Source organism: Streptopelia decaocto, assembly GCF_964273445.1.
Source record: "Streptopelia decaocto genome assembly, chromosome: Z".
NCBI classification, from domain to species: Eukaryota; Metazoa; Chordata; class Aves; order Columbiformes; family Columbidae; genus Streptopelia; species Streptopelia decaocto.
Window position 1 is genome coordinate 31875792 of NC_138657.1, and position 13913 is coordinate 31889704.

Below are 13913 nucleotides of genomic sequence, written 5' to 3' on the forward strand. Positions count from 1 at the left end.
CAATACAGACTGTGCTTTTTGCATCACTATTTTGCAGATATGATTCATCTGTGTTAGATACTAAATCTAATAGAATCAAGAGCTTTTCTCTGTTTAAGTCTATTTTTTGAACTGCTCCCTATGGTTGAATAGTCAAAATATATTGGGAAGTTACAGTTCTGACCAAATGACACTAATGCTTGTGTTGGATGTGCAGTGCAATCATAGTGGAAGCCAAACACAAAGGGTTATCTCTTACAGAATTGGCCAAGATAGCTCAATAAAGTATTTTCTTTCAGATTCGCTACTGCATCATTTTCCTCCTTTGGTTTTTATCAGATGATGGTTTTATTACTGCCTTTATTTGAAATTATAATTCTCTGTGACGCTGCTGCTGTTTGCTGTAGAAAAAATACTGACCTTGATTGTGAACCTATGAATTCTTACCATTGTGAGTAGACCCACTGAGGCTGAGGCTGAAAACTGGCACTAAGTACCAGGCAAAGATTAAGTCAGTAGTTTCTCACATTTTAATAGTCCCTAGTAGGAAATTATTATTTCATTTAAGGAATGGCATTTGAGACAAGTACACTTAACTATGGAGGTAAGACAAAGTAACCAATCATTAAATTTGGCTTCCCTGTTAAAATAACCCATTATCAGCCTATTTGTCAAACTGTCTTATTTGGGGGATGGAATTTTCCCTGCTTTGTGTCCACCCTAGCTTGAAATATGTTTAAAACACTCACCACTAAATAACACAGATAGATACACACAGCTGAAATGGATGGGAAACGGAAGTAGGTATTTGTATTATCAGTCCTGACTACAGATTTTTTTTGTGTGCAATTTTGTCTCAAATGCATAACACCATGGATAACTCCTGTCCTTCTCTGTAAGAAATAAGTAGTATAGTAATGCTTTATTCATGAAGGGAACTGTCCTCAGGAAGTATAAGATTTTATAAAGCTACTGCTTGTTTCATCTTCATTGATCTACAGATGCCCTTTTCAATCCACAAGTATTCTTTATCTGATTTACTATTCCTTATTCAAACTGTGGCAGTGAAGTTTAATAGGCGAGGTAGAGAACAGCATCCCTCAGGACACAGCCAGTTTGTAATTAGGAGGAACATTTGGGCTGGGAAATTGGTAATTATTCTCATATTCCTATCATTTAACTGTAGAACTGAACCACACATAGCTGTTTTATGGTTCCAGAAGCCAGATCTATGCTGAGTTTTATTGTAGTGTGGGTAGACTCTGTTCCAACACATACAGCTCCAGTAGGTCAGGTGACAAGGCTGTGCATAATTATGCATGCTAGCACATCTGCCTGGCCGTGTAATTAAATTATTGTTCCTGAGCTAAGTGGTTGTATCTGGTAAGGTCCACCTTTAAACCTATATAAAAGGTATTAATGTGATTTGATCCCATCTCTACTGTTTCGGTCGGATTATACTCATCTACATTAGCAACGCCTCAGCATACTACCTTCCAGTGGCTTGGTAGATCAAAGTGTCTGCAACTGAGGTCCCTAGGTCCCTATGTTAGACTAAGCATGGTTCAGGGGCTTAAACCAGACTCAGTCTAATCTGGTTTCTTGGACCAAATAACCTTACTATGCAAGTGTTGCAAAACTGTCTGAAGAGCTAGTACTTGTCTCAGATCCTTAGAGGCTAAGGTCCTTTCGCGTGCACTTGGAGCTTATAGTCTGATTTTGTTTTCTTTGAAAGAAATCTGTTTTGCATGCCTTAAATTTGCTCTGTGATCCAAACCAGTGCATGGTAAGTGCAGGCAATCAAGGATTTAGCTTAAAAAACCCACTCCTGCTCTGAATTTAAGTGCTAATTCAAGTGCAGCAGCTGACATGTGTTGAACTTTTGCTTATTTAAACATTTCCTATCTGTAACTGATTGTGTGAGTGCTTCTGGATGGAGTCTGAATGAAGCCAGACTGCAGCTCAGTGTGGTCTATATTCACCCTTTTGACTGCCTTGATTTGAGTAAGCCGGACTTCAACAACAGGCCCAGCTCAGTTTAAGGAAGCAATCCTTGCTGTCTTTCAAGCATTAGTCACTGGTTCCCAGATCAGACGCAGCACTTAAGAGTAACCATGTGAATGAGTGTACTATGTGCTCACATTATCTTCCAGGCATGCTAAGTGGGTGTTCTGCAGCTGACATCAGCATCCCAGCTTAAGTGCATTACCACATAGATGTGATCTGCACCTATTGCATCATATATCATATGAATTAAGGTCCCATGACCAAATCCTGTACAATTTTAGTTGCTCCTTACTGGCTTAGGCGAGTGCTGGACTGGCTTGTATGGAGATGTAAGACATAGTAACATCATACTATTGCAGGCTCAGGGTGGTACTGATTATGCAGGCTAACTGATATTCAGTTTCAATTCTTTGTCTACTAGGCAAATTAATAAACTCCAAGGAAAAAAAGAGCCTGGATAATTAGTTTTTCTTCTCAAATAGCTAGTCCAAGTTTCATTATATAGCTATTGTAATCAAAATTTTCATTTGAATTTTTTTTTTTTTTTTTTTGCATTGGAGAGGGAGAGGAACTAAGAACAAGGGAGGAAAAAAATATCGAACTGACTATCCTTTGCATGCTTTTTTTTAAATGAAAGACAGGTCTGACATTTTCAGACATGTCCAAAGTGTTTAAATTTAGACTTGAATTTCACCAATTCAGTAACTAAAGCAAAATCACAAAATGTTATCTGTCACCTTACTGTCTGCCTTCAGCTTTGCAATTTGCAAGCAGCATTATCTGACTACATCCGGCTACTAGACTTTATTATTTCTTGTACTTGTTTCCTTTCTCAGTCTGGTTGTGCGTGCAGTGGCAGTGAAAAATGGATGAACATCCACATTCGGGAACAAAAAGCATCTGGCGTTCGATATCATGGAGGCACCAGGACAGTGCTGTCATGTAAAATGTGTGTTGGAATAGGTAAGCACAACTAACGCATATGCACTTGAACAACTCACAGAGAGCTGCTTTTGACTAAGAGTGGGAGGATTTTAGTGTTTTACACTTGTTATATACACACTCTGTGCTGCAGTGGATATATCAGAAACCCTTTCCTGACTTAAAGTGGTTCCTTGTACTTGTGAAGATAAACAATGCTCACAAAACCCTTCCAGAGTGTCAACGTGATGCTGCTGGCACAAATGACTTCACACATCTCTCAACCTCCTCAGAGCTCCTGATGGAAAACCTACTGCTCAGGGACCTAAAGTGGATTTTGGGTGCTCTCTGGGGGGTGCTGTAAATTGCTGCATGTGGATTGCATCTACTTCGTTGGCCTTTTTCCTGTGTCTTACATAACTTCAGAAGCAGGCAGATATACTATTATAAAAGTGTTCCCAATTAAAAACATTGGCACTAAATGTAAAAGAACAATGTATTCTTATCGGGCCATCTTTTCTTGGATCTTATTCCATTGTCGCACTGGCATGGAGTAGGCGTAAGCTGCACTGATGTGGGTAGCCATGACTAAGTTATCAAATCTAATAGACCTGGTTTTCAGAATTGGGAAGTCTGGCATTTCTCTGTTTCAATAGGCTGCTGCAGAACAGTGAACTACTATGTTTTTTATGTAATTGTCAGCAGGTTCAGGTCCTATTTGATCTTTTTCACCAGAGATAATGTTTGACTTGGGCAGAGAATAGTAGGAAATAAATGCACACAGAAGAAAGGGACCAGTCTGCAAAGGAAAAAGCAGCTACAACTTTATTATTTTTCAGCATTGCTTCCCTAATGAAAAAAACAAAACAAAACCAAACACTAGAAGAAACAATTGCTTTTTGGGTTGGTTTATATGAAATACTACATTCCTTCCAGTTTTCAATAACCAAAGAATATTTTGCAAGGTTTTAATTGTTTTAATCCTTCATGGAATAACAACATTTTTGTGATAATGTGGTTGTTTTTTTTTTTTTTTTCTGTGGGAGAATGTCCCTATGAAAAAGTGGGAACATTCTGTAAAATTTTGTGGTTTTAACGAAATGTTGTTTTAAAAGGATAAAAAAGGTATTTATATTGAGTCAAAATGTTTTAATTTTTGTTTTCTTTCAAAATTTATCAATTGTATTCCTGTCTACTTCTTCAGTATAAACAAAGATGCAAGGTAAAATTCCACCTGGCTCAATATTGTTAGAGAAAAATAGTTGTTTAGATTTATGACTCTTCTCTTGCTTATTAAAGAAATTAACTGAAGAGGTAACAAGTACGTTTTCATAAGCGATATAGTATTTAAACACTCAGATATATAGGTAAACAGAAGACACTATTATTACCCTGTGTTTTGTTACTCCTCCCTGTACTTTACCTGACCTAGAAGAAGATGAAATGCAGCAAGTATCTGAATTAGTGCACACCAGGTATAGCAAGCGATACCTTGCGAAGCATTCCTGTGCTGTTATGATGAACTGATTCACTCCGTTTTATTTCAGGCTTCCTTTCATAGTCACTTGCTCTGACATTTCTCAGACTTGTTCATAATAACCTCAGTAGTCTTACTTCCCCCATGAAAGTGAAAATCCTTTCCTCTGCTCATTTAATGATTAAGATCTGTAAATATTCTTATATGTTGATCAGAAAAGCTCATTCTTTTTTTCCCCCCAATTTCATTAAAGAATACATTTCTCCTTCTGTCGAGCTGATCAGACTAATCCTTAATTCCCTTCACTGTGGCTCATCAAGACAGGCAGAACATCTTCTATCTGCATTAAGCCAGACTCTGTGAGCTCTGTAAATGGAAATGCGCAATTTTGCATGCAGCCGTCTGAATGTATTATTACTATTAAATAAGTGATCCTCTTTTCTAGAAATATGTTGTTGTCACTTGGAAATACAGAGTTACATAAGAAAGTCCTACTGCATTGCAGTAATAATATATCATGGAGAATTAAGGGTGTCTGCTTCTCATCTATCCCTTTGCATTTTTTTCAAGATCATGTACTTTGGCCTTATTCTTGCACTGAATTTCAGTAGGACTTTATTAGTAGCTCTAATAAGCAGTTTGGAAAATGGCCAGATTCTGACCTTTTGCTTGTCCAGCAGCATAACTGCTGGTTTATAGGTGCATGCAGAAGGTCAGAGTCAGGCCTGATGCTTTCTGTTTTTTCACAGTAACTTCAACCAGCGGTTTTATCTGCTGAGGGAAGAGCTACGATGGGCAGCAGCGTCATCTGTCCTTTCTGTGTTTTTGTGTGCGCCTGGACCTGCCTTGCTCGGCCTTCCAGCTGCAGAGTCCATTCGTGGCGGAGCCTGTAAAGGGAGGACAAGCGCTTAGCAAGTACTGAGCCAAATCCTTCAAATGTATCTGGGGCTTTTCAGCAGGGTCGAAGCTTTCCTCTCTTTCATCACCACAGCACTTGTCCTGTATTTATTTACCATCTACACATGTCTCTGGCTTGCTAGACTGGGAATGCAGGGGAGAAAGGGATAGTGCTGATGCTATCAGTGGTTGACATTGCTGGATTCCTAATGGGTCAAACAACTGCTGAAATACTGTCAGTACGAAGAGCTCTGTTTTCTTACTCTGAGGTATTCTCAAAGCCACATAGAAGTACTGTCTATCCAGTATGATGTGTCAGTTGATGTGTAAAATAAAAAATACAATTATGCCCCCTGAGCCCCCAAGTTTACTATAAAGTGCTGTTGAGAAGAGCAAGCAGAACTCTAAATACATAAATTTTGGTTTACTCTGAAGAAAATAAAAAGGAAAAAGGGCAACCATTTTGTACCCAAAATCTCTGCAGACCTTGGATGTGTTTAATATAAGGAATTGATGTCACATGCAAGAGGAGCCACATAGCTTCAAGATACAAGTATAGTACAGACAAAAGAGCAAATCACTAGGGACCACTGCAAGATACTGTTGGCTGGGTCATTTTCCAAAGGAAATGATGTTATGAAATGCCTGAACCAGCAATGCTATAAGATTAGATACCATATAGTAATGCCAAATGCATAATGGAATATATGGATTTTTATATTACATTCAGTGTGTTAAAAAGAACAGCAGCCAGTGATTTCATCTGAGAATAACTTAGCAGTAGCTGTTTCCTATGGAAATATTCGGCTTCTGAGTTTGATTTCAGTTTGTGTTTCAAACCTGTTGTGGCTTCACTATTCTCTTGTGTGTGTAGTTAAACCTCAAAAAACCCAGCTTGATTAGTTAGCAAAAATTTGCTATTGAAAGCACGGTTGTTTCTTGTCAACTACTGTCCTAGGTGTCACAGAGGGTGCACTTGTCTCTAATTAAAGCCACCTAATTTTCCCAGGTGCCACGTACATGAGGTAGTGGACCTGTAAATTTTGCAATCAAACTGCCTATTACCTCCTGAAAGTACCTTTTTTTTCAAACTAGATAACTCTTTATGAATAATTTGGGTTTTGACCAAGGCCCTTGCTTGGGTCTATTTCAGTTGTGACCAGACAGTTAAGACATATTAACTGTGTAAATTCAGATATATTCAAAGTTCATTCACTACATTATTTTTCTATTCAGAGAAGATCTGATGAAAGTTTTTAACATTTTTAACTTTGTGAAGTTAAAAATATTATCTACAGCCCTAGTTACAACTGGTTTGTAATATCTTCTTGTAGTAGTTTTTGTGAAGCTAGGTTGACAAAGGTTTGCAGTGCAGCTAAACACTTTCCTAGGTTTTATTATACAGGTTTTCTCTCCAGTAACTTTGTGATTTTGTTTTGGGAATATTACTGACTATCTTGAGTGAGATACTGGGAGCAGGACTGTCTATATCTGACTCTGTTGGGACACACGGCCTGCCTGCCCAGATTCTGATTTCCTCATCTTTGAAGTTATGATAGTATCTTTCTCCTTGGGCACTAGGGTCAGAATACCTGGCATTTTTCTTAAAGAAACAGCACATGCCTGTTTGCTGAAGTAAAATTAATTTATGTGAATGTCCCACTTTTGAGGAAAGTCGATGCAGGAAACTTTTGTCAACTCCAAGAGGAAAGCCCATCAGAAAAATGCAAGAGGCACAGGTATTTCTTATCCTCTTTCTCCACCCATTATTAGTCAGGGGATTTACTTAGTGTGAGGGGGACTCTGGTTCAAACTCCTGAGGTGAGCAAGTATTTGAAGCAGCCTATGACACTTGTGCAAAGTATCTATGTCACAGTCACAGCTCTTTCTGGGAAGTGCCTGTTGTTTTATACTGCTTTGGAAAAAAAGATAATACATTTGAATTATGTGTTGTATAGCAGGAATGCTCATGAAATGGAAAAATAAGATTTTTCTGTCCCATTAAATACATTTCTATTTTTGGGCTGATATGATGCAAAAGGCTGTTAAACATGATAAAGATGCCATGGATTTGTTTATACTACACATTAAATGAATGATTTGCCTGTCTCTTTAATGTAATACTATTTTATTTATTTGTGTAGCTGTACCAGTTCCAGGTAAAAATCCTGATATTTTCTGTCTGTCACAAGCCATAGTGCCAAAGTGCTTTATTTTCATGTGGCTATGATCCAAGGCCTCTGAAGAATGCTCATGAGGTTCAGAGGTGAGAGGTGTCTGAGTTTCCATGCAGAAGAGCCATGGAAATACGAGACAAGCAGCTGTGAGAGGAAAAGTGCCAAAGATCCAGAACACAATCTGTACTATGAATAAAGCAGTACAATAACAGGTTACCTTATTTTAAAGCATGTGATGACATGCCTTGCTGTCTTGTGCAAAAGAAAAAATACCACTTACTTGTTCAGGGCGCTTTTGCTTAACCTAGACTCTTCACCTTCTCGTTGCTTAGTTTGCTTTTCGATGACTTTTTCCCAGAAGTTCTTCAGCTCTTCTGCATCATGGCCACCCATCTTGTGGTGTCGAAAGCTGGTATTTTTGCTCATTTTCTGAAAAGCAATTTAGAGGTCAGAGCAGTCAGGAGCATAAACTGAGGCAGATTCTGTGTTGCTTAGCCCCTTGCATTTTCTTTCTCATGAATTACTATTGAAATAGAATATGTCACCTGAGAAGAAGAGGTACCTGATGCTTACTCTGCCTTGAATCAAAATTATAAGGCATTGAAACAGGCCTTGGGTGATAGTTAAATGGTATACCTATATTTTTGTTACTGACTGATGACTGCTGATGGTACAGTTCACTGAAATATTGTGGAGGCCTCAATATGTGAGAGATTTTAAGTGGTTTTGGAAGAACTAGGAAACATACTTTCAAATATAGTGCCACTATCACTGAAGTTCAGATGAGATGTTGTGAAGGGCTTTCCCTTTTTCTGCTTCCTGCAGTTTTAAAAGATACCATAAATGGTTATTACCTAAGGGAAACATGTTGCTTTTAAATGATTCCTTTTACTACTCCAAATTATATCAAGTGCAAAATATGCAGGGGAATTATAAATCTGAAGTTGAAGCACACAGTGCAAAGCCCTGGGGAGCTTGTTATGGCCATGTTCTTTAATTTATCAAAATTCAGTCTTAAATACTGTTAAAAGTAATGCTCGCTAAAACATAGAGATGAATCCCAATATATGGGAAACAGGACAGAAATCAGGTGAATTTCTCCTTGCTAAATGCATAGTATTCAAACTTGGAGGCTTTTAAAAATCACCGTATATATCTGAGGCACTTGCTAGTATTAACAAATACACATTGTTTAACAGATTTAAATGGTACTTTGAAAAGTTAAGTTCTGTTGTTTATTCCCAAATGAAATAATCAGAAGAAAATGCATCATATACTATATTTGTTGCTACCCAAATATTTCTTTGCTATGATGTTAAATAAGGTACCAACAACACGTTATACTTCTACCCCAACTGTGAAGCAGGATTTCCTGCATTAATCTCCTCCACTAAGCCCCTCCAGCAAGCGGAGGAATGATGCAAGAAAGAAAAAAAACCCCTCAAAATAATTCTCTTGAGTGTTCCATGACTAGATCAGCACATAATTTGAGGGTTCGTATGAAATCCATTTGCTTCCCTGTCTTCATTTATCTTCTGTTGTCACTAGATACTTTTGTCAGCCATCCACTCTGTAAGGTTGATGAATTAATGCCTCATAGACCCTGATATGTACTTGTGAGTCTGCTTCATAGGCAGTGTCATACTTTATGAAATATCCTTGATAAATACTATGAAGACTATGCTCATGTACGCCAACCTGATGAAACCTTTGATTTCTGCAATGCTGTCAGCAAAAGATCAGAGAAAATAAAAGGACAGTTAGATACAACACAATGTGTAAGGTCTTCCTATCAAATACTGTACTTTAAACTCCTGAAGTTTTAAAATGGCATGTAAGCAAGATCTTGACATCTTCCGACATTGAATATTTTGTGACTTGGCATCATTTTCACAGATCTGTTTTTTAGAAACATCAGTAATATAAAAGTATTTTGCCAAACTCAGTACTAAGTCTGACTGGACTGAAAAAAATGCTTAACAAGAAGAAAAGTGTATACCACTTCCAGATGCAGCAGTTTTCCACAAAAAAGTTGAGCTGCTTGAAGACTGGCATAGTCCAACTGGAGTAGTAAGTGGGAATTGATTAGTGCATGTAATATAATATCTGTGATGGAGTATCAGACGTGCTTGGGTGGTAAGGATATTGGTCCTCTCCACAGCAAGTCAGCAAGAGCTTCAATATCACCAACACAATCAGATATTTTCCTCTGAGGCAGACAAGTTTTCTGGTGTTTCCTTTGCTGTGGACTGCGGATGCTGTAGATATGGCACAGCAGGATGTAGCGGGAGTCATTACCATGCCGTGGGTACAGCAGTTCTTCTACCACCTTTTGCTAAAAGTGCTTTGCTTATCAGTGATGTGGTCTAAATGGGAATACATGTGATATTTTAATGATCTTTTGTCTCAATTTGAGGACCCAAAATAACAGTTTCATCTAAGGCTTCATCTCGCAAAAACTATGAATGTCACAGACACACTAGCACATGCCCTATCTGTATCTTAATTCTATAGGCATTGAGCAGTGTTAGAATAAATGCTCTGGTAATAGCTTGCTACAGTGAGTGATGGAATATGATTATTTCATCATTCCCAGACCAGCAGGTCACCTGGGTCTTTGCACCATTTAAAGGCTCTTCTATCAGTAGCAGCTGCCCACTTGACACTCTTTGGATAATTATCTGGCTGCCTCAGACGCCAAGTGCAAGCTGCTGACAAAATGTCTGAGTAGGTTTGCCCTCCAAACCTTATTATACTTTGCCTCATGTACGAGTCTGCCATAACACATTAACCTTTCAGTAGAGATTAAGTTTTTATGATTATTAAACTTCTAGTAGATGTTATTCAAGTGGTACAAAGAGGGCCTCCAGTCTTTATATGAGGTCTGAATTGTTTAGGTTTTTGGCGGCCATGTGAGGGTTTTGGCTGCCTTAAATCTTGGCTGCTCCACTCAGAGGAACAAGCTGTGGTCAGACAGGTTCCTCCAAGATGGAGGTACTTCTGCATATGTTAGTCTGGCAGGTCTATGGGACTTTTTGCAAGCCAAGAACATTTGACTTGATAATAGTTCCTAGAAATGTCAGTGACAGTGAATATTTCACACGATATTGCCGCTAAAACATTCTTGGTGTAAGACTTTTGAAGATGGTTCTGTCTGGCATTATTAGCCAGTATCTCTTGTGCTGTGAAGTGTGAAAGCATCCTTTCTCTGAGCCTGGCATTACAACATCCATGTAGAGAGATTAGAGTTCAGGTATACCATGTAATACCTTCTCTTTTTCTAATTGAAAGATTCTACTTGCGAGCACAGTTTGTATTTCTGACTAATTATCTAGGTTTGTTTTCTTTGTATCAAACAAATTCTTTATTATTGCTCCAGAAAATATATTTTTTTGTTGTTCTTGTTGTTAATAGATTTTCTGCTTTCTTTTTTATGTCCCAATGAAATAAATTGGAGTTAAACTGACAAATGGACTTAATTCTGGCAAACTTGTTCTTAATTCTTTTACTCAGGTATCTCAGAGTTCAGAAACTAGTAGGACAGTTATATTTTCTCTTCAAGTAGAAAATACATGTTCTTAGAGTCACTCCACCAGTTTTGCCTGGGTGGTAAGTGAGCAAGGAAAAGAGGTTCTTACTAATGGCAGGTTGTTTTAACAAGTTCTTCCACTGATGTAAAAGTGAAATAAGCAACAACAATACTTCCATGGGTTCACAATAATTTGTTCCGAGACTTGAGTCAGTGTCAATATTGTTTAGGGACTGAAAATATATGTTATGAAACTTCTGCAGTACATTTCCCATTCAGGGCTACAAAAATGTGCGTAACACTGGTGCAAGGCAGAGACTCTTACTAAATCTTCAACTAAGAGGGCTGAGGAGGGACTGTTTTTCTATGGGTTGTGCAGTCCTACCTGCTCATTTAAAGTATAGTTGACTGCTTTTCTTTTTGGGAGACAAGGTAATAAAACAACATTTAAATAAAGATGAAACTGTATCTTGGCTAAAGTGGCTTAAGTATTTGATAGCTCTGAAACTTAACTGTCAGAAAAATGTCTATGTGTGCATGAAGGAGTTTTTTTACACCATTCATTTATGGGAATTAATTTAAGTGTTAACAAATTATTAATTTATTGGGAATGTCCACAAGAAGAAGTAATATTAGATAAAATTAACAACACTGTAAAAGAAAAATCTCCTACATTTATAATCAAACCATAGATCACATTGCCATGCAGCAATCTGTAAGACAGCAAATCACTCATGAAATGCAGATAGCATCTACATACAGTACATTGCTCTAAACTCTTTGAACTGCTGTCTCAGAGCATATTTAAAGGAGGTTCAAAGTGTGAATGATGAGTAGTTTTTCCTCAACAGATCTTTCCAGTCCAAGGGAGAAGAAATTTTGCTTCCAGTTGGAAGTTATTATATTCACAACTTTTATCCACTGCCACAAAATTAATATAGAAACAGGCAGTAGCACAGCCTTCTGTCTTTTAATCCTATCTGCAGGCTGAATGTGTTAAATTAGTGTGTTTCCAAATGCTCTGGTTTTAGCCCTTTCCTTGTCTACCCTGTTTGAATTATTGTAATCTCAGACAACCCCCACTGAGGTACAAAAAGGGGCTTGAACAAATATCTAATCCAAGGAATTTCTCTTCTACACACTTTGTAATTGTATTTCTACTTTGGACTCTTGCCAGAGAAAGTTTTTGATCATAAATGGCACTTGATGTTTTGAAGAGAAGAGCTATTTTTAGTAATCGTTATCTAAACTAGACAAACAAAAGAAAAAAAATATTGTCTGAAACTTCAGGAAGCATTTTTTTTTCCTTTTTTCAGTCTTTCTATTTAATATATATCTTGCGTTAGCCATTGTCTTCAAAATTCAGTATTTTATATAGAGAGACAATACTTGTACCTACAATGAGATTCTCTGAAAATCTTTTACTTTTTAGTAAGAAATGTTTTAGTGCATTCGGCATAGATGTTAACTGAACATATTTTGTGAAAAATGTCAAAGTAACTTTTAATCTAAAAGATCCATAACTAAAAAAGAAGGTTTAGCTAATAAAAAACCCCACCAACCTACTTTTCTCTCTATTTTTTTTGGCTTACTGGACTGAATTTATTTATTTTATTTCCAACATATTTGCAGGAAGAACAAAACATTGAACGAGAATGTTTTTTATATATTTAAAAATATTTCCTTTCTAAAAGGTGGAGTTAGGGCTAATTTTAACACTTTGAATGAATTTGAGGATTCAGCCAGTTTTAGTGTTGAATGTGAACAAGTTTCTGAAAGAATTTCCACAGTCACTTCAGAGCTTTTTTCAGACCATTGTAAACAATGGAAAGATTATCTTAGACTTCAACAGGACTCAGTCCCTTGGGTCATATCATGACTATGAGCTATTTTATCTTTGTCAGGCCACTAATTAGTCTCCTATTCCTTTTGCCCTTCACTGGAGTTTGTTTGCCTAAGCATGGAACAGTTTACAGCATTATAGAATTATTACAGTACAGTATACAAGGTCAAAACCTGTTTACGGTTTATGTTCTAAAAAGTTTTAAATTACTCAGATCAATGCATCATTAGGATGAATAACCCCTTACACGTTCATTTTATGGGGGTTTTGCTTTCAGCTGAAGTATGTGTAATACAGAAGTTCTAGTAATACATAAAACAGACATAGAAAAAAACCCAGGTTAATAGCTGAAGTTAAGATTAGAGTAAAGCAAAACAAAGCCAGAATGCCTCTGATATTTTATAAAATAGACAGGAATGAGATTATCTTCCAATGAGGTATACCATAATATACAGAATTCAAGGTCATGGAGGGAAGATGAAGAAAGCATTATTCAAATTCGCATTATTTTTAAACAGTAAAATAATTGTATATGCATGTATCTTTAGGCAAGATAGGAAGAGAAAAATCTTATTTTGGCCAAAATACAATAATATAAATTCTTACTTTGATTGTACAGTAGCTTCCTCTTCTGTCAAAGTATGGATTTCTTGAGTGATTACTGAATAGTGTCAGTTTTACCCCTGGGTTCCCCTTTTCAAGAGGACTCTAACTGCCAGAAATAACTGATGAAATCTTTTCATCCGTCACTCATTTTTTTGGGAGTGATGACATCTGCTATTATGAATTATTTTAATGGCAGGGGGAAAAAACCCAAACCCACAGTTTCATTTCGTGAAGTCTGCAACACACCAAGTGGAATGACCAGTCAGTTCCAGGGCACAAACTCTGAATACCACATTTGATCTGTGCTATAATTTTTGGCAGGTGCCTCTGATGTCATAACTTGGCTCTGGATAAACAGTTATTCTTTGACAAGTGCAGATCACTGGAACATAACTTCCATATGACTTGCAAGAATTCAGTACTGTCCTCTACAAGAAAATGGATAGATGTGAAGAGAACATGCTGTATAACACAGCT

The 13913-nt window shown here is 37.2% G+C and overlaps 1 protein-coding gene across 1 annotated transcript; it reads right to left on the minus strand.

Annotated features, from left to right (window-relative positions):
* Nucleotides 1-3816: 3816 nt before the first annotated feature.
* Nucleotides 3817-13483, minus strand: LOC309451123 (protein FAM240B-like). Its single transcript, XM_082074579.1, has 3 exons — nucleotides 13437-13483; nucleotides 7739-7887; nucleotides 3817-5271 (listed from the first exon to the last, which is right to left on the minus strand). Exons 2-3 carry the CDS (start codon nucleotides 7882-7884, stop codon nucleotides 5139-5141), a joined length of 279 nt encoding a protein of 92 aa, XP_081930705.1. The 5' UTR covers nucleotides 7885-7887; nucleotides 13437-13483; the 3' UTR covers nucleotides 3817-5138.
* Nucleotides 13484-13913: the final 430 nt, after the last annotated feature.

Excerpts from the sequence above, each read along its gene's own strand:
- LOC309451123 (XM_082074579.1), bottom strand. The coding sequence starts at position 7,884 with ATGAGCAAAAATACCAGCTTTCGACACCACAAGATGGGTGGCCATGAT. Across the intron at positions 5,272-7,738 it reads AGCAAAAGCGCCCTGAACAA|GCTCCGCCACGAATGGACTC; the intron begins GTAAGTGGTATT and ends CTCCCTTTACAG.